The 21318-nt window shown below is 38.0% G+C and overlaps 1 protein-coding gene across 10 annotated transcripts in view; it reads left to right on the forward strand.

The window, feature by feature from the left end:
• The window catches only part of ATP11B (ATPase phospholipid transporting 11B (putative)), a 101584-nt gene that overhangs the window by 67328 nt on the left and 12938 nt on the right, over positions 1-21318 (forward strand). For 4 of the 10 annotated variants that reach the window (XM_087965397.1, XM_087965402.1, XM_087965395.1 and 1 more), the window contains exons 21-29: positions 165-267; positions 1628-1773; positions 3561-3620; positions 5094-5221; positions 7289-7427; positions 8188-8211; positions 9666-9731; positions 10860-10963; positions 13690-13855. In XM_087965397.1, coding sequence (XP_087821523.1) covers positions 165-267; positions 1628-1773; positions 3561-3620; positions 5094-5221; positions 7289-7427; positions 8188-8211; positions 9666-9731; positions 10860-10963; positions 13690-13855 — 936 coding nt within the window. Of the gene's footprint in view, positions 1-164; positions 268-1627; positions 1774-3560; positions 3621-5093; positions 5222-7288; positions 7428-8187; positions 8212-9665; positions 9732-10859; positions 10964-13689; positions 13856-18651; positions 18738-21318 lie in introns of all 10 variants that reach the window. The other 6 variants (XM_087965401.1, XM_026683837.2, XM_087965398.1 and 3 more) reach the window with 3 other exon arrangements.

The raw sequence follows: 21318 nt of genomic DNA on the forward strand, positions 1-21318 counted from the left end.
GGTACCCAAAGTACATCAACATTTCCCTACCTGTCAGCTTCAGAAGTCTTGATCAGAAGTGGGAATCACCACTTCAGAAGTGGGAATCACCACTATGTACTGTATGTACTGATTCCCAAATAATGTCAATTTTTTAAAAAAAGAAGTCTCTCTTTCCTTTACAGGTTGTACGGCTGCTGAAAACATCTCCAGAGAAGCCTATCACATTAGCTATCGGTGATGGAGCTAATGATGTGAGCATGATACAAGAAGCTCATGTTGGCATAGGTAATATTTAGGTGATGGTCAAAGTCTCACTGTATTTAAACTTTGTTAATTGGGATTTATAACGGGTATAATCTCCATAGATAAAAAAGTAATAAACTAGATTCTATGTACACAGGAGCCTTTCAGTTAAATGAAATAAAAAGTAAAACATGCTTAAATAAGTAAAGCATCCTTACATCCAACTTGTCAACCAGGAATGTCTTCTGAAAAAGGCCTTCAATTTAAAAGCATCATCCCAAATTCAGAATAAGTCCCAAGCTTCAGAAAATCTTTTAAAACCTGGCTTTTTAAGAAAGGCATAAGTAATGATCCTGTGCTGGGTTTATGATTGCATCTTCTCGGTTGCAAATATTTCCTTTAAAATTTAGTTGCAATTGTTAATTTTTAGATTGTAACTTTGTTTTTCTTTTAATTAGAATATTAGAATTCTTTATTGGCCAAGTGTGATTAGACACACAAGGAATTTGTCTCCAATGCATAAGCTCTCAGCGTACGTACAACAATAGTGATAGATTATTATCATAGTAATTATTATCATAATCATCTTAATGTAAGATGGAAATGCAGGCCACTTAAATTTTTATCAGATTGCAGTAGAATGATAAGCCAAGTAAGTAAATAAATTAATAACACCACACCTTCTGCAATTTGATGCCCACCAAATTTGCTGTGAGTGTTAATGCCAGCTGGGTATATAGTCCTAGCATATTTGAAGGAACCTAAGTTAGTAAAAAAAGGTTTAAAAAATGTTATTTTTTCTAAGGGAATTGATGGCTTGCCACTGTTTCCAAGCTGTTTCCTCTAGAGCAGAGGATCTCAAAGTGTAGCCGAGATCCCTTCAGGGGTCCGCAAAATCAAAATATGGCAACATTTCTCAGTTCTAATTTCTAATACAATATATATTGATAGACATAATCCACATCAACTGAAGCTCTCTGTGATCCTCAGCCATGTTTAATAATGAAAATTAGTTTTGAGACCAAAATGTTTGAGACATTTTGGTCTCAAACATTTACTATCCTCTGAAGCAGGATAGTAAATGGTGAATATGGCTATTGGTAGAAGAATCCACCCCCCCAGCCCCCAAAATATTTCTGGGCCCTTCCATGAAAAAAAGAGCTTGGTTGTGTAACTGAGCAATAGAAAATACCTACATACATATATACAACCACTACTCTTTCTGTTGTGGAATAAAAGGTGTGCTCTTATCTGGTCAGGCCTCTTAAATCTCCAAACAGCACCCTAAAAGGGTCTTGAATCTTCCATTATTGTTGCATATGTTGTTTCACTTTGACTTATGCGTGTCCTCATGCTTAAAAAGACAAGTTCATTTTGTTATTTTTGCTTACCCAAATTGCAGGTATCATGGGAAAAGAAGGCAGACAAGCTGTAAGAAACAGCGACTATGCAATAGCAAGATTTAAATTCCTCTCCAAGTTACTTTTTGTCCATGGCCACCTTTATTATATTAGGATAGCAACCCTTGTACAGTACTTTTTTTACAAGGTAAGTGTCCGTAGCATATTACTGGGGATTCTTTTAGCTCAGAACTTTTTCTTTAAATAGTTGGGTTTACTTGCAAAAGTGGGTAGTGCATAAACTCTGATATTCAATTATCATTACGATTATGCTTGGAACGTGTAAAGTTTAGTAGGGTGATATTAAGAAAAGGGGTGTTGTAGAAACTGGATCTATAGGTAGTCCTCGTCTTACAGCAGTTTACTTAGTGACTGTTCTAAGTTACAACGGCACTGAAAAAAGTGACATGACCATTTTTCAGAGTTATGACCTTTGTAGTATCCCCGTGATCAAAATTCAGATTCTTGCCAACTGGCAACATACTTATGACGGTTGCAACATCCCGGGGTCTTCTGCAACCTTCTGACAAGCAAAGTCAATGGGGAAACCAGATTCACTTAACCACCAGGTTACTAACTTATCAGCTGCAGTAATTCACTTAACAGCTTGGGCAAAAAATATTGTAAAATGGGGGGGAAACTCACTTAACAAATGTCTCACTTAAGAACAGAAATTTTGGGCTCAGTTGTGGTTGTAAGTAGAGGACTACCTGTCCTATGTCATTGTTAACACTAGCATTTTCCCAAATTTTGTTTCAAGTGCCAGCGTAACAATGACAGCATATTAACCATGCTAAAATGATATGGGATAGCCCATAGTTCTGTGCATCTCCTTATGCAGGAATGCAAATGCCTCCATCCTATTCGTCCCCCTCCCTTCTGATTCCCTTAATTTCATTGAATGTAGGCTGACAAAAATGAAACCATCCAAATGGAGTTCCGTTTCACCCCATCTTTCCTCATTGCTGTAGAGAAAAAAATATATGTTGTAGCATTCTACAAAAAGCACTTTTTAAAACAAACCATGAACACAGAGATTTGGTTTCTAGAAAAACAACCTACGAATATAGTCAAATAGATACATAGTCCTCAACTTAGGACACACAGTGGGGACTAAGTTGTGCCCAATTTTACAATATTTTTCCCATGGGGTTGTTAAACAAATCACTGCAGTTGTTAAGTGAAACATCTGGGTCATTAAATGAATCTGACCACCCTCACTGACTCTGCTTGTCAGAAACTATGGGAAGGTTCCAAACGGCAATCATATGATACCGGGATGCTGCAACAGTCATAAGTGTGAGGTCTAGTCATAGGTCACTTTTTAATGACATTGTAACTTTGAACGGTTGCTAAAGGAATGGCTATAAGTCAAGGACTACTTGTAAAGTTTTTTCCCTGATGTTATTCAGTAGGAGCTTCCATCACCTTCCACTAAGTTGCTGCTAATTTCTTCACTTCCAAGCCAATACATACCTGCAGTAAAACTATTTCTGATAAACCAGCTTTTAATCATGGTTACAGAATCTAGATTATAAACAGGCTGTGATCTCTTTTGATGGGCACATCATCCAGATCACAGTTAAAAGGCAAAGTGAGATGAGAGCCTTCTGGCTAGGAGTCAGGAAAGAGTTCATGCTTTCTATTTCAAAGAAGGTGTTACGAAGTTTAGAGTGGTGGTGGTGGTATTAGTGAAGATTGCTTCATTGGTTGTGACATTGATGGAACCCGAGTGCCTTGTGGGAGAACTTCCTCTCCACCACTTTCTTCAATGAGTAGTTTAATTCCAGTGAGTTCCATTATCCATCTGGATGATGAATCTCAGTAGATGAGGGTGTTTTTTACTTCTTTTGATATTCAAGATATGTTTGGATGAGCGTGATAGAATTTGGTGTTTTATGTCTCTCACTGGTTGCATCACATCTTGTTTTCCAGAATGTGTGTTTTATTACACCGCAGTTTTTATATCAATTCTTCTGCTTATTTTCACAACAAGTGAGTAGTCAGATTTTTTATTCTTCTCCTCTTTCTGTCTTCACATTCTGATTTGTAGGCAGCCACCAAGAATTCACACTGTATCAGAACTAAAATCAAACACCTATTACTAAACAGCTAGATGATGTTTCATTAGCATCTGTTTCTCCATCCCTATATATTTCCTTTACCTTTTCTGTCTGTAAAAATATATCCAAGAACAATCCCATTTCTGGTTGAGAACCATTTTATTGTTAAGCAATCAGAAAGATAAAAATTGAAAGTTGTGTTAAAGAGTTCCGTACGGAATAAGAGTTTAGTCAAAGTAATATTTATCTTTGGATAGTGCTGATTAGTTCTGCTAATTCTTTTTCTATGTTTGAAAGCCAAAAGCACTTTTAAAGAACGGATTTCATTTTATATCTGGGAGGCAAGTGACAGTTATAGCCAAATCAAGACTATCGATAATCCTGAGTGCCCCATTTAGAATGATTAGTAATGGAGTCTTATCACAGGCTGATTTTCCTACCTCTAAATTCAGTATTCTAAGTATTATTCTAAACAGACAACAATATGAAATTAAAAAGTGGGTTGACTGAAAAGAAACCTGAGTGCCCCCATTTAAGAATGATTAGTAATGGAGTCTTATCACAGGCTGATTTTCCTACCTCTAAATTCAGTATTCTAAGTATTATTCTAAACAGACAACAATATGAAATTAAAAAGTGGGTTGACTGAAAAGAAACCAGGTACCATTTAAACAGAAGGAGTTTCTTTCTGAAGTGAAGAATAAGATGATAGCAAACACCCTTCCCACCTCTCCTGCCTTTCCTTCTACGCTGCTCCAGTTCTTAACTTTTCTTTTACATGGATCATGGGATGATCTGGACTGAATTTGGTGACAAACCACTCTTTGCTTCAATAAGAAAGTAAAAAAAGAAAAGAAAAACCCACAGGTGACCACTCAGCATCTATCATCTACAAGCAGCGTTTCTCAATTGGGCTGCTTTAAGATGTAGGGACTTCATTTCCCAGCATACCTCATGCTGGGAGTTGAAGTCCTCACACCTTAAAAGTTGCCCAGGTTGAGAAACACTGACATAAAGTGACTATTAGCTTTGTCCAATGTTAAAGCCTTTTCCTCCCAATACACACACACGCACACAGCATTTTCCAAGTTGATGTTCTTTTTTATACCTTTTTGGATACTGCACCAAAGAACTCCTGTTAACCCATACTTACCTAGAATTAAACACAACATTCCCTGTTCTTGCAGGACTTCTCTACACTGATATTTTTATTAGAAAGAATGTTAAGACCATATGTGTTTGAGGGGGGAAAGAAGAAATTTAAGTATGGTATCTTTATTGCATTTCTTCTTTGTTAATGTTAATATAATAAAACAGACATTTAGATGGGGGGGGGGGGTTGGTTGAGTTCTGTGTATATGGGTTTTTAAACAATCACCAATTCTCCACCTTTCTCACCTTTCAGACTCTGTATGACAGCGTGTACCTGACTTTGTACAACATTTGTTTCACTTCCCTGCCAGTCCTCATGTACAGTCTTTTTGAACAGCATGTGCATCCTCATGTATTGCACAGCAAGCCAACTCTCTACCGGTAAGCATGGTCTGTTCAGGAGAGGATTTTGCTTGGTAAGAGATAAGTTGTACGGCTCCTCCTACTCAAGAACCACTTGTCAAACCCAAAGGATGCTGAGTTTTAACGCCTAGGTTGTTTGTAGAAATGGCTAATACTCATTTGAAATATTAGAGGAATCCCTATGCAGTTAAGCCATGATGGAGCATATTTTTTATATCTTAAGATTTATTGTAGAGTCAGTTCTGCCATCTTCAGTTAATGAGTTTGTTTGTTTATTGAATTTATTTGCCTTCTCCTCCATCTGAATGAAAAAAACCATGGGTGGCTTCCAGAATTAGAACAGTAAAATCTATCCCCTCCCATTTCCTGCAAGGAATATAAATCCTTCCATTCCCCACCATCCAGTCAGAGCTGAAGAAGCTTCTTGGATAAGAAGTGAAACTTCTTCAAAGAAAAACCAGAAAGTCCAGTTGCCTCTTGAAAAAGCACCTTTGGGGCAACCATGACTTGGATGACTGAGAATCTCCATAGACATTCAGTGAAATCCTAATAAATGTCTTCAACAACCCCTCCATCAGTGTGATGCTTTCCCATTAGGGCCCCGAGCCATCTGGCAGAGTCAGGTCTTCAGACCCCTGCAGAAGGATAGAAGAGGCAATCTATCCTCAAGAGGAAAGATGTTCCAAAGAGTTTCTGGAAGCAGAGCCAGAAATTGCTCTGGCTGGGATATGCCAGCCAGAGAAGCCAGAGAAGAAAGGATCAGAGTATAGAAAGCAGGGGATGTTCAAATTGTCACTGTTAGCATAATTTTAGAAGCCCTTTGCAAGTAGTTAACTTAAACACTCTGAGAGATTCTCGGTCATCCAAGTCATAGTTGTCTCAAAGGTGCTTTTTCAAAAAGCAACTGGGCCGTTTTTTCCATGAGGAGGAAGAAAACATTTAGTTTCTCATCCAAAATCTTCATCAGTTTTGATGGGGGGGGGAAGGATAGGTACTTATCAGTTGGGACCAGTATGGTAGGAGGCTGAAAGTTCTGACCGGATGGTGGGAGGGGGAGATGGAAGGATTGAGGAAAGGAGATCTGTATGTCATGAATAGTTTGTTGGGAAGAAGAGAAAGAGAAAGAAAATGATTGTATTCAATGTACAGCTGGAGGCCCACCTACCACTGTCCTCAGTCTCATCCTTCATTTATACATTTATCTGTATGTTTTGTTTGATTTATAACTCACCTTGGGTGCACAGGTGCTCAAGATGTATACTGCTTCTTCCTGGTATTTTTCCTAGTAAATCTGTGAGATAGAAATCTGCATTCCCCAGTCCTATAGTTCAGTGCCTTACCCACTGCACCCACTGCCTCTCAATAGCAATGCTGCCTCTGGTTGATTTCCACTCCCAAGGAATGTGTGTGAATTCAGAAGAATCCCTGAAATCTACACTCTCCTCCTTATTCTAGTGTGGAAATGCAGCCATAATGTGCCCACACTTGTAGGTTTTATTTATTTTATTCATTTAGCCTTATTAGATTTATGTGCTGCCCATCTCATTTGGAGGTGACTGATAAACATTGCTAAATAATGCTATGTAATTAATTTGAGGTTCCGCATCCTATTCCTCCTGAAAGAGACTAAATGATAAAGAGATTTCTGATTCCAATTACACCATTTTTAAAAATAATGTGTCGGTTTATACAAATTTATTTGGAAATGTGGCCGTACTTTGGTCATTTATAAGCTGGCTCATTGATTAAAGATTGTAATTGGGTGCGGTAGGGAAAGAAAATAGGGAATTGGCATCATCCTTTCTCCCAAAACATTAGTCTTCAGTAGCAAGTAGCCATGAAACATCTCAAGGTCAGTACTTAACAATAGGAAGTATGATATTTGATTCCTTTCAACTTTTGAAGAGCATTTGTAGCAATTTCTCAGAATAGGTAAAAAGATGGATAGATGAATTTTAAGAGTGTTTCTAAAACATTAAATATGATCTTATGAACATTGACATCCTCATGCATCAAAGTAATTTCCATTCCTTGAAAATACGCTGCCAGAGCATCATATCTTTTTTTCCCCATCTTTTTCTACAGAGACATTAGTAAAAATGCCCACTTGGGCTTTAAGCCTTTCCTCTACTGGACGTTCTTGGGATTTTTTCATGCATTTGCTTTCTTCTTTGGCTCCTATCTTCTGATGGGAAAAGACACTTCATTGTTAGGGAATGGCCAGGTAAAGTAGAATGCTAACCTATTATGAAAACTGTATTGTGGAATATATAATGTGCTATGTACACTGAATCACTGTAAAACATATCTCAGCCAGAAATGTTTGTGCTTTCTTAAGATACCTATGTGAGATACACATTTCCTTGAAAAAAAAAATTTGCCTAAAGATAAACTAAGAGTTCTGTAAATAATACATATCGATTGAGATACCAAACAGAGTTGAATGGATATTGACTCTGGGATTTCAGGAGCTGACTGTGAACTGCTCATATTTCTGTTTTATATTCTGTGTGGTGTATTTCCTCCACAAATTTGCAACCAGAGGATTGGGTGCTCAAGTTATTTATTGACAGTTTGTGAATAAGCATCTTTGAAAACGAAAAGAGCTGAGCAAAAACCTCTTTCCCAGAGGTTTCCCAAAAACCTCTTTCCAATAGCCTTATTTGTGAACTGTTATATTTCAGTTATACAACTATCTAACATACCCTGGGTGAACTTGGTTTCTGAATCATTCTGTGGGCACCATCAGGAATCTGGGATAGTCTAACTACTGTCTGCTATTTTTAGCTGGAATACGAAAGTACAGCTGTGGGTGAATTCTTAATTTCAGCATAGCTGGCATGCAAGAAGAAAGAATCCATGTTGTTACGTGTGAATTCTGAGAGGTTGATTTAGCTTTGCACTGTAACAGCTGTACACCACAATTTTGCACTTTTAGCTTCCTTCTAACTGCCCCTTTTTTTTCATGCTGTGCATGTCATCAGGTATTCAAACCTAAGAGGCAAATGGTAAGATTTTATGTTGTAGGATAAAAGACGTGCAGACACTAAATGCAGTACCTTTGTAGTCTTAGTCAAGAATGCATCACTCATTCTCCTTGAACACATTAAAAGAACTGATTGGAAGAGCTTTCCCATCCTTCTCATTCTAAGTGGACAATTATAGTTGTGTTCAAGGAAAGGTTCTTGTGTATTAGTGAAATGTTGCCAAGTTACATGCTTTTTGTCTTTGGTCTCCCCACCCCCTGCCTTTCTACAAACACAATCCTTAACGCAAACTGTAGGCGGTTTGGAATGTTTACCAAAATCCTCTTCTCTTCCACCTCTAAAAGTCTCCCTGGCAAACATCTACTAATTAATAGTAATTGCTTTCTGCCAGCTTAAAGAAAACTCTTCATAAGACAAACCATCTTTAGGTGAAGGGGACTTGCATCCTCATCCTTTTCACCAAGCTCAGATTTTTCTCAGTTCTCAGAACGTTCAATTGCCTGGTTACAGATAGCAATCCAAGAAAAGGAGAATTAATAAAGGATCAACATGTTGTTAATAGGTATAAAGTGAGAGGACAGCATTGCTATTGATTATGGAATTTGCTTCTTCCTTATGGGCTGGGCTTGGCTATTTTGCAGGGAATCTTGGATAACCTCCCTGTTGAGCTCTGTACCAAAATCCCTTTTCCGGCCTGGAATAATTTCAGTTTTAAAATGTCTTCTTTAGAATGTAGTGGAATAAGTGAATATGATGCAGTCAGTGGATGATGCTCTTTCCTCCACAACCATACTTAGGCTGGATTTTTTTCTGTACAAATCTATATTTGTTTTATTTATTATTTATCTTTATTGTCAGAGTACAATATATGTACAATGAGATTGGCTGAGCCTCCCTTCGTGCACCCCTCCCACACACACACAACTCTCAGTGAGGACAGAAGTTCCTAACCCAGATCCAATCTCATTACTTTATTATTAGTTAAGGCTTCCAATAGCATTGCAACACAAACAAGCAGATGGACTGCATTTAACAACCCATTAACTAAAAATAGTTCTTGAAATGAGGAGAAACAATATTTAACACAATCTAGCTCTTTCAAGAAATAAGTGCATAAGTCTAGATTTTTCATGAAACAGGTAAAGGAAATATCAGATTTTTGCGGGTGAAACTAAACTGGGTGGTATAACCAGTACTCTAGAATTAGATTCAAAATAATCCTGATTCTTTAGAGGCATGAGCTGAAAAATTATACAGAAATCTAACAGGGACAACTGCAATTTATTTTTCACTTAAAAATAGAAATTCATTTACCTATTGGCTTGTTTTATCTTTTATCCCTGCTGATTTTACTAAGTTGTTCTAAATAGGCAAGTGTTCATTTGAGCATCTGGTAGGATTAGCTTGTTAGCATAATGGTGGTGTTGCCTCTTAAGTATTTTCTGTCTAATTGAATTTCTTGTTTTCCTTTTTAGATGTTTGGAAATTGGACCTTTGGTACTCTGGTCTTCACAGTTATGGTTATAACTGTTACAATGAAGGTACTGCAGTGAACTTGTGATTTTGCTTTCTAAGCTCTTTTTAATTATCTTTAATAACAGTCTGAGATCAGTGCTGGTGTGATTTGACTATATTTAACTGGAAGAATTAAGTTAAATTAACATTGAAACCCATCAGTTTCGTTTGTGTTGGGATTTTTCTAACTGAAAACTCCCAGTGAGGTTGTATTCTTCCATTGGAAAATGTAACCACTCCTACAAATTCAGTTTTTTGAGGTCAAATTATTTATTCAAATGATGTCAAAAGATTCATCTTTGTCTTTAAACCCAGCTATAAAGAACTCCTCAGCTGGAAAAAACATAGGCTCAAGAAAGTACAAAAGTTAGCGCAAGGAGAATTCTTTGATACCTAAACAATGCCATAGTATTATTATTGATCACACAATCAACAATGTGTTCATTGTTTTAATGCTTTTTGCTGTTTTTATTGCTTTCAAATGTTTCAATTATATGTTTTGAATTGTGAGCCACCCAGAGTCATTTGCTGAGGTAGGTGGTTATAGAAATCAAATAAATAAATAAATAAAACCAGCCAGATGTTTAGGCTGAATTTTGCATTTTTATCCACGTACCAAGTCCTTCCCAAGGACAGAATCGGCTATATTCTGCCATGATCAAGAACTGGCCTTTTTTCAGTTGACCAGTGTAAAAATCAGCTACAGAGAAGGAGGCATTCATGTGCAGAACCAATGTTGTTTTAGGAGTTGAGCACACCTTGGATTTAGAATATGAATTCCCAACATATGGCTCTCAAAAACATATGAGAGCAATTTGGCGTAGCAGTTATGACATCAGGCTGGAAACCAGGAGACAGGCTAAAAACTGGGAGACTGTGAGTTCAGTCTCACCTTAGACACCAAGACACCTGTGTAATCTTGGGGCAGTCCTTCTATTTCAGCCCTGGGAAGCAGTCAGGGGCAAGCCCCTACTAAAATCTTACCCAGAAAATTGTGAACCTTGTTCAGAAAGTTGCCAGCAGTCAACACTGACTTCATGGTACACACACACACACACACACATACAAACATGCAATGTTTTCACAGGCTTTAACTTTGTAATTACCTGTTTATTTAGAGATACAATTTTCTTTATTTCTTTTTTTGTGCTTAGATGGCAATAGAGACTCACTTTTGGACTTGGATAAATCATTTTGTTACTTGGGGGTCCATTGGGTTTTACTTCATCTTTTCCTTATTCTATGGCGGAATAATCTGGTAAGTAGTTAACTCTGTGTAAACAAAAGAGTAGTAAAATATTGCTGCCTTAAATTCTTGCCATCAACAAAACCATGTTTGGACCTGTAAGCAGGCTGTGACCAGTGGTGCATGTGTTTGTGTCTACACACTATGCATACGTATGTATACACAAACAGAACTTGTATTGCTGCATTCCTCTGAGCAGCTAAACCAACAATCTAGCACATAAAATGAAAAGAATAATAAAAAATAGAAATACCGTCATATTATCCATTTGTTCATTATCCATTTAGGAGGGCTTTGTTGTTCTATAATGGCCCTTCTTTGTTGCCCAAATTTGAAGATGGAGTTTTAATTTTACTTTAAAACTAGAATTTGACATAGTATCAGAGATGGATGACCAATCCGTGCTAGTTTTTACACAGGCAAGCTACTGTTTATAAAGAGTGAACAAACCCCACACTTACTAGCACTGATGATGTTACCTAGTTGGGTAATGAAACATCTACAAGCAAACAACTAAGTCAGAACGTATCATGAACCTCAGAACTCAATCCTGAGTTACATGTATTCTCTTTTTGGAGGAAAGGCAGGAAATAAATCTAAGGGACAAATAAATAATTGATTATTTCAGTGTCCCATTTTTCAAATACATGAAAACCAAAACTTCTGCCACATTAATTTTTAGAGAAATGGATAAAAAGCTGAAACCTCCAGAATTTTAGGGCTTGACTGCACATTGACATAGCCTTTCAAAATGCAAAATACAATTATCGATTTACTGGGGTTAAAATAAGGATGTATTTGGAATGTACTTCCCTTCCTTTTTTTACTTTAGATCCTCATTCCTTTCTAAATCACAGTCAGACTTTTAAACTTCAAAAGGATTGGAGCTACATTCATTGACTGATTACTTAGGAATGCAAACTTGTGTCTCTTGAGTTCAAAAAGTCATATGCCACTACCTTCATCAGAGAAGCTGACTGCCAATTATTATTATTATCACTCTCCATATCTCTTAAGTTTCCTCATTATCTCCCTTCAATATTCTAAGGCAGGGGTGTCAAACTCAATTTCATTGAGGGCCACATCAGGGTTGTGTTTGACCTTGGGGTGTGTGGCCATAGTTGGCGTAGCCAGCTCGATGTCTCTCGTGTCGGGGGTGCCTATGATGGCCCGAGCTCCCTGCCAGCAACAAGGGGCTCCCAACCTCCATTTTTGACTGCAATAGTCTCCTGCAACCCTCTGCCAGTGAAAATGGAGTTCAGGAGGGCAGCCCTCCTGAGCTCCGTTTTCACTGGCAGAGGCACCACGGACTGGTTCTTTGCTGTGGGCCAGATCTAAGTACCCTATGGGCTGGATGTGACCCATGGGCCTTGAGTTTGACACCCCTGATCTAAGGAGTCTGTCGCTGCACAGTTTCACGTGACCAGAAGTTGAATATTTGCTGCTATGAACCTGCCCAGACTTTGAGATCCGTGTTAGAAGAGATGTTCTCTAGCTGCAAAGCCCTGAGGCTGGCAGATACTAGGAACGGGGCTTTCTCTGTTATGGATTTTATATCGTTGGAATTCGTTCCCTGGGAGATACAAGTACTCCTCGACATAACGGCCACAGTTGAGCCAGAATTTCCACTGCTAAGCAAGGCAGTTGTTAAGTGAGTTTTGCCTCATTTTACGACCTTTCTTGCCACAGTTGTTAAGTGAACCATTGCTATTGTTAAGTCAGTAACACAGTAGTAAAACGAATCCGGCTTCCCCGTTGACTTTGCTTTCTAGAAGGTCACAAAAGGGGATCACATGACCCTGGGACATTGCAACCGTCATAAATATGAACCAGTTGCCAAGTGTCCGAATTTTGATCACATGACCATGGGGATGCTGCATTGGTCTTAAGTGTGAAAAACAGTCATAACTCACTTTGTAAAGTGCTGTTGTAACTTGAAACAGTCACTAAATGAATGGTTATAAGTTGAGATTACCTGTACTTAACAATTTCATCACTTTTCAATTTTTAACATTTCTTAAGAGTGTCATCTAAATCGGGTCCACAACCCCAGGGGTTATGGCCTCCCACCAGGCCATGGCCTAGTCAGAAACTGGGCCACGCAAGAGACAGACCAGCGCATGCGCGCAGCTCCATTGACACAAGCAGCAGGCCAATGTGCGCACGCAGCTCTACTGACACAAATGGCTGGGCGGCACATATGCGCCAGCCCACCTGTCAGCTTTGAAAGCTATATTGAGACCAAATGCTCCCATGCTGCCACATTTTGAGCCTGGTAAAGTGGGAGGGGGGAATTTCTTGGAGTGTATGTAGTTACACATAATAACATTGTTTTTCTAATTCAGGGTCATGTTATTTTGTGCATAAGTGTGGGGAAGTCTTAAATTGGGACAGATGGTGATTGGGGCATGTGATATGATGATGGGTGCAAGGGATGGAGTTGTACTTTTTACTTATTGCAAGGAAGCCGGAGCTTTCAGATGCTGGATTGCCCAGTTGTGCCAATTACTATCCAAAGTAAAAGGAAATTTTGAAAAGATGCCAGTCTCGGAGTTATTGGTTGGAGTGGAGGTTTGCTGGAACGCTGTCGTTACCACTTGCATGGCCCTGTTCCCCTGTCCCCCCGTCCCCCCCCGCCTCCAGCCAGGCCACCAAGCTGCAAAGGTTAGGGACCACTGACCTAATGTCTTCCTTTGCTGCTTGTTAATTCCCATTTTCTTGTCTCTTTATCCTTCCAGGCCGTTTTTGCACACCCAAGACATGTACTTTGTATTTGTTCAGTTGCTGTCCAGCGGCTCTGCTTGGTTTGCCATAATCATCATAGTTGTCACTTGCTTGTTTCTTGATGTTGTGAAAAAAGTGTTGTATAGACAGCTGCTGCCCACAAGTACAGAAAAAGTCCAGGTAACTTTTGCTTATAAATGGTTTGATTTAACATTGAAGATATTGGGAAGATTAAATTTTTGAGCCTTTCCTTGACTCTTTGTTGCTATTTTACTTGCAATTCTTAATTTACCGTGACCCTATGGTGAGTATTTTTTTTAATACCTACTTTCCAGCTATTAAAATGTAATTGTTTTTGTTTTCCTCTTGGTCATATTACAATGTAATGAAAGTATTAATAAAGCTAAGGGGGTAAGTTTTCTAAAAATTCTTAACTGAGCCATGGTGAAATATTAAATATCCAATGATTCAGTTGTGAACTAGTTCCATTCTTGCCAGCTCAATTGCTTATTATTAGTAAATAAATATTGACTTAGCATCTATCATAATGATTTAGTAATACATGTAAGTACTGTTATCAAATGACCTTGAGATTTGAGGTAGCTATTTTCCCCCAAGATGCATTGATTTCTTGCATGGAGAATATTTAAAATTTACTGTAGCACAACCTAGAATAGTTTTCCCCAACCTAGACTCCCAACAGATGGATGAATTTTAATTTCCCAAATTTCCAGCTGGCTATGGAATTCCAGAAAAAGTCCACACATCTGGAGGACACATACCAGATTAGATACCATTCCCAACATTTCTTTGCCTTTGGCAATTGCTTAGAAAAGGAGCTGGTAAATGTTTGGAAATCCAGCAGGTAAAAATACTGTGAGGAATGGCGGGATTAATGAATGTCTTTTGAAAGAGATCAGATCCTGCTGACCGTAGGTTCTTTTTTAAACTTTGGGGAATGGAGAGAATCTTAAAAATCTGCTCTATAGTTCTGCTTTCCCATATTTGAGTTTATTGTATGATCACTTATTGGTCATCTCTGGTTTGGAGAAAACACTTTTCCACAGTCTTGTTGAGCTACACTGTAGTGCATTTTCTGGGAGGTGTCGCAAGAGCGCTGATGACCATTTGGTTTCCGTTACAGAATCATTTCCAATATAATAGAATCTGACATTTCTGAACTGAGAAAAGTCAACTTTCTCTGTGGTTCACCTCAGAGAATAATCTTTGCAATGCATCCTATAGTTTTTTAGCTACATTTCATGAAAGAAAGGCATTCTTCATTAGTTTGCCACTTAATGAAAAATTACCCCTGTACACTGTTCTTACATGCTGTTAGAATCATATGCTTACTTACAAGCTAAAATTATAGTTATATTAACCATCACGTAGTTGGACATGCAGTTATCATAAATTCATTCAGCAGAATAAAAATGCTAGATCAGGGGATCTCAAAGTTGACAACTTTAAGACTTATGGACTTATGAACTCCCAGAATTCCTCAGTCAGCCATGCTTAGAGAGTTGCCAAGTTTAGAGGTCTCTGCGCAAGATCGTTCTTCGTTTTTTCACATAGTTAACATGTGAAAGTGAAGTGTCTCCTCTTATTTTTTAAATGGCAGTTGATTTTTCCTTTGAAGTCCATTTATTAGGAGAGCCTGTGCAATATGTTGAATGTCCTTGGGTCTGTGCAGGATACTATCAGCTGGTCTTGAGACTTCCTAGCAACATTAAGTTGTTGCTGTACCCAGTATTACTCCCACAGACAATTGACGTGTGTACTTTGTTTATCTTGACCAAAAACCACAGCAGCTCATATTAAGCAGAGAGTTATAAAGGGACAAATGAACACAAATAAAAGGCCAAGGTTAGATTACCTGCTCATTATCTCCTGTTCCTATTTTTTAAAATGTAGTTATTTAAATAACATGGCAGTCCTAATCTCTGTTTAAAATCTCCCTCCCAATCAATCCTATGCAATGAATACCTTAAAAAAAAAATCAGAAGGTTTCTGTAACATTGAACAGCCTTCCCCAACAAAAATGAAATTAATAGATGAGTTGGGAGGGAGTACAGTGAATACATCCAGAGGGGCACCAGATTGAATATCACTGGTATGGGATAACAGTATTGCTTTAGAGAATGGGACTCGTAATGACATCCTTAATCTCTTGAAAGCATGGATCTGAACAGAGCACTTGCACTTAGAGATAAAGCAAGACTGATTTTCGTGGTTTTTTTTAGGAAGGTGTTTCTGTATGCTTGTAAGCATTTTATTTTCTTCGTCCTCTCTCAGATGCGCAACTTATTAACTTGTCCACGTGGCAGGACTGGATCATGTTGGAAAGTTAATCAAATATATGTGCAATGGTAAAATAAATGGATTAATCTGAAAGCTTTTGTCTTCTTACTTGACTGAAGAGGTTATAGGTTCCTAAATGTAGGAGAACTAGAACATCTTCCTACATTGGCCACTCAACCCAAGGCTGTTGCAAGTTGTACTTTAGCAAAATCTGGAAGAATCCATGTTCTCCATTCATGTCTTATTTGACAAGTGCCGGCCACACTGAAATCAATCCCTGCTTCTTGTTACACTGAAACAAATCTGATTAAAATCCCCAAGTTACCTCTGCCATCCTATAGAATTGTATGCAGCCATTGAACATAACTTCATTTTTAAGGAGAAAGAAATGGACACTTGCTATTTAAGACTAACCTTTCTGCTTCTTTAAGCAGAAATACTTTATTATATATATTTTATAGCCCTGGTCAACAAGCAGCTTCTATTTTTCACTCACCTTTATTGGAATTTTATTTTTAAATTATAAGAACTCTGTTTGTGATAAGATTGTCTGAAGATGATAAGCATGAAAAGAGCAATTTTAATTATAAAGAGCTAATTCAAGTGAAAAATCCATGTAGAAAAAAAATCTAGATTGCCTGTTTATAGTAGAGAAAGTGATCCAAGAAAATCCAGGTCCATATAACTGTTCCGACTGTTATCTTGAGAAAAAGCAAAGTCAACATCTTTCTTATTGACATATTTGAACACTTCTTACAAACTGATTTCAGTACGTATACAATAGGTGAGAACCTGCTTATGGTCTCAAGCAGAATAGGATGATAGATACAAGAATCTTACCATTCATATTGACAAATGCCCTTAACCAGGTCAGTGTCAAAACCTTCAGCTGCATTTATGCAGGTAATCCTCGGCTTACAACCACAATTGCACCCAAAATATATGTTGCTTAGTGAGACAGTTCTTAAGTGAGTTTTGCCCCACTTTACATCTTTCTTGCCACAGTTGTTAACTGCAGTTAAGTTAGTTATTAAATGAATCTGGCTTCCCCATTGACTGCCTGTCAGCATCTGAATTTTGATCATGTGACTATGGGGATGCTGCCATGGTCATAAATGTGAAATAAGTCACTTCTTTTCAGTGCTGTTTTAACTCCAAATGATCATTAGATGAACTATTGTAAGTCGAGGACTACTTGTACAACCTTCTAAAGGGGCAGAGTGTGATGCTGGATCTCTTGTGTGAGCTCAACTGATTTAATTATTAACCACGTTAAACATCTTGCATGTACCCAGCTAATAATTGATAATTCTTAAGATCTGATGAGAAGTTTTTCTGCTAATGTTCAAATCATTAAGGGTGATAATACAAAGTTCCTATTGAGTAAGTCTGTTATATCAATATTCAAATTATTTTCATGTAATTAACTCGACCTTCGTTGTGGACTAGGAGTTTGGCTTTTTAAAAGTCTATTACTTGATTTAGAAAGCCATGACATTTCTTCTGGAAATTGATACTGAAAGTCTGAATGGGGATGAAATGTACCATTCAGAAGTAGTTGTAGTCATTTTAAAAACTAGCTACATGTAAATGCCTAATTTTTAACTTTAGATCAAGAGGAAAAGTTGACTGTCTAATTAAATTACATTCAAAGGGCAAATATATGATCATCTGATTATATTACTACTTCATCTGGAGGGAACAAGATTGGAAAAAGCCAAGTTAGAATCATGTAATCACATAAAGATCTAGATTTTTTTTAAGTGTGTAAGAAATAACAATTTTTGGTTTATTTATTTTGCTAAGAATTCCCAGTGAAATGGAAGTCCAATTCTGTTGACATACAAGCTTTCTACAACTTTCTACAAAGATAAATGACTATGCCCTGTAAATACAACCATTGTTTTGAACTCTGATCACACAAGCATTTAAGAAGCCCTTGAAAACCAAATTTATTTGCATCCAGTATCTCTTTTGAATTTGTATTTAATTGTGGGGAAGATCCTGAAGGCATGTTTTGTTTATCGTGTGATATTTGCATATGCCAAAATGGCTGTTTCTCAATTTAATTGCAAGTGGAAATGCAGTCTTGATTTGACTTTACTGTTTTATATCTTCTTGCTGTCATCTTCTATGGCATTATTTAGTTCCTAGGAGGGGAGAAATATACCTCTAAGGAAAACATCTCAGTAAGAAATCCCCCCTTTTCCCTTTTTTAAAAATAAGATGTGGATTATCTGTTCATCCCAACCCCTGTCTCTAAATGCAACAGCAGCTTTAAAATTCGGCAGCTAAGACTGAATGACATAGATGGTTTTTAGAAAATGGCCTGCTTATATTAAGTTTCCTACGTGTAAGGAACACTGGTTTGCAACTCCAAGAACAAAAGTTAAACGGAATCGTAACCGGGAAGTGAATTTATCACAAATTCCCCTTAAACAATGCAGATGGGTATAAATACTGCCTGTATTAAACTGAGAACCAAAATCCTTCCCTGCATGGATCATGTTGTTCCCTACCCTCAATCCTTCAGAAACCAGTGTCTCTGCACATACCTGCTTTGCAAATGAAAGTTGTATCTTTTTGAGAACTTTGTCCTGTGTCTGCCTTTTTTGAACAATGTGACTACTTCTCACTGATCTGTGTGTTCCATCCCCTTCTTTGTCCACTTGTAGATGTACTCCAGCAGAGTTGCTTTAAGTGACGAATGCATCGCACTACAGCCGTTGTCCAGGGCAACAAGTCAGCTGAGCAAAATTAGGTAGAGTAGGAGGGGCAGTTCTCCATCCAATTTTATGCATGATGAAGGTCAGCTAACCAGCACTTAAGAGAAGGGGAAAAGGCATGTTGGACTCTAGTGTGAACTAAGAGGGCAGTCACAGCTGCACAAGTTGGTACCTTTCTGACTTCCCTTTAGCTTTGCTACATATGTTTGTTCGCAGGCCAAATATAGCATGTGTTTCATTTCTTCCCTAATACTTCTCGGGGTGGAGGGGCAAGGGGAAATTGCAAACATGATGATCGGGTGCAGAATCCCAGTCGACTCCATGTTTTGTGATAAAGATAACAAAAAAACCCAAGCATGGTCTAAGCGCTTCTGCCTAACTCAACCATCCACAATGTCAATGGTGCATGTGGCATGCCGAGTCAAATAGGAACAGCTGCAGCAAGAATCTGTCCTTTGTAGACCATTGTGCCTTTTGCTAACTAGATTCTTTCTCCTCTTACTGTTTGCGTAGGTTTATGTTTATGTTTTGCGTCTAAGTGTATTACAGATATTGTCTACTTAACAAGACAGTTGATTGAAAGTGAATGGGCTGGATGAGGACTTTTGCAGTTGAAATCTGTAGCTGATTCATTGGGTCAGGAGATTAAATTGGCCAAAGATGGGGTGCCAAAAACTGAGCATCCCATCTCTGGGCAACTAAGATTGAGCCATGGTGGGGCAGTGGTTAGAAGGCCGTATTGGAGGCTAATTCTTCTGACTGCCAGCCTGAACGGCTCAAGGTTGACTCAGCCTTTCATCCTTCCAAGGTTAGTCAAATAAGGACCCAGATTGTTTGGGGGGAATATGCTGACTCTGTAATCCACTTAGAGAAGGCTATCAAGCACTATGAAGCGGTATACAAATCTATTGCTAAGTATAGGAGTAATTTGCACCAATATGAAGACTATATGGAATACTTGGATCTCAGTTTCCAGATTTACCCAGATTTGTTTATCAGTGTAAAATATAAACCAAATTTTCCCAATCAAGGAAAAGTCCACTTATGTGGACTTTAACTCCCAGAATTTTCATCTGTGACTGCCTGGAAAATCTAGACGTTGAAGTGTCTCTATCTTGCAGGAGCCCAAGTTAGGGAGAGGGGGTGCAAAAGATGTGTGCCTCTTTAAGATGTAAGATTGACATTGAGCATGGTCTACTTTTCTTTAACCAACCAAGATTTACCCAGTCTTTGTGTCACCCCCCTCTTTCCTCCCATCAGCACCAAATGATGGTTTAACCATGGTAACTGCTCTAGAAGAAATAACAAGATGGTGATTCTGTGCATCAAAGACTCAGTAAATAAGGAGCATTAAGACATCCAGAATTAATGTGCCCCTCCAAATTTGGCCAATCTGTTGGTGGCAAGAGAAAAAGCCTTAAGGGGTCCATCCAAATCATACCTTTTACATCAGTCTCTTTCCAGCTGTCAATCCTTTTACCTGTCTAATATGTTGAAGGCCAGTGCAAACTAATAAATACTGGCAGTGATTTTGTTATTGGAAACACAAAATGAGAGGGCCAAATATATTAAATAGTAGAGGTTAAGCATATGCCTTTAGACAGTATTTTGATATGCGAGAGGAGAAAGGGTGCAAGTATACAAATGCATAGTGATGTAAACATACCTATTCGTAATCAATAGATCTCAGATGATTTCCTGCCCTTCTGTTGTTACTATCTTCAAGAAGAGAACAATTGTTTTAAAAACCATGACAGTGGGTTGCCAATAACGGTATGACAAAATAGCAAAAACAGTACATTGGAATATCTGCAAGAAATATCATTTGCCTACAAGGAATACAAGAGTTGGAAGGGACCTTAGAGATCTTCTAGTCCAACCCCCTGCTCAAGCAGGAAACCCTATACCATATCAAACAAATGCTTGTCCAATCTCTTCTTTACAATCTCCAGTGTTGGAGCATCCACAACTTCTAGAAGCAAGTCCTTCCACTGATTAATTGTTCTAACTATCAGGAAGTATTGGTGGGAACACAAAATAGACAAAACAATGGAAAATAAAGATGCTAAAGTGTTCCGAGATTTAAGAATTCGAAAAGACAAGCACCTGTCACAACACCCAGATTTAATAATCATTTATAAAGACAACTAAGTTTGGATAGTGGACGTAGTACACAGTACCTGGAGATAGCAGAACAGAAGAGAAAGAACTGAAGAAAGATCACAAAATACAAAGGCCTACAAATAGAAGTAAAACAACTGGCAAAAAAAAGCAAAGATACTATTAATAGTAATAGGCTCCTTGGGTATAACCTCAAAACATCTGGAGCAGCCCTTGAAGACCCTCGGCATTGACAAAATAACCATTGGTCAAGAGCAAAAAGGAACTTGGAACAGCTTACAATACCTTTAATACCAAGGAACGACAACATCTGTTTATCTCAGATTCTTGAGAAGGACTCCATTGGTGGATAAAAATGCCAATTTTAGTTTAAACATCTGACCGACTGACCGACCAATCAGAAGAAGGAAGAAAGGAACAATGGTAACATCTAGTTAGTGCTTTTACTAAGGAATAATGTAAATGTATTTAAATAGATTTTCCATAGTTAATAAA

This window comes from Notechis scutatus, chromosome 4 (assembly GCF_049901735.1).
Source record: "Notechis scutatus isolate UNSWTSFEM ecotype Mainland chromosome 4, rNotScu1.2, whole genome shotgun sequence".
Classification (NCBI taxonomy): domain Eukaryota; kingdom Metazoa; phylum Chordata; class Lepidosauria; order Squamata; family Elapidae; genus Notechis; species Notechis scutatus.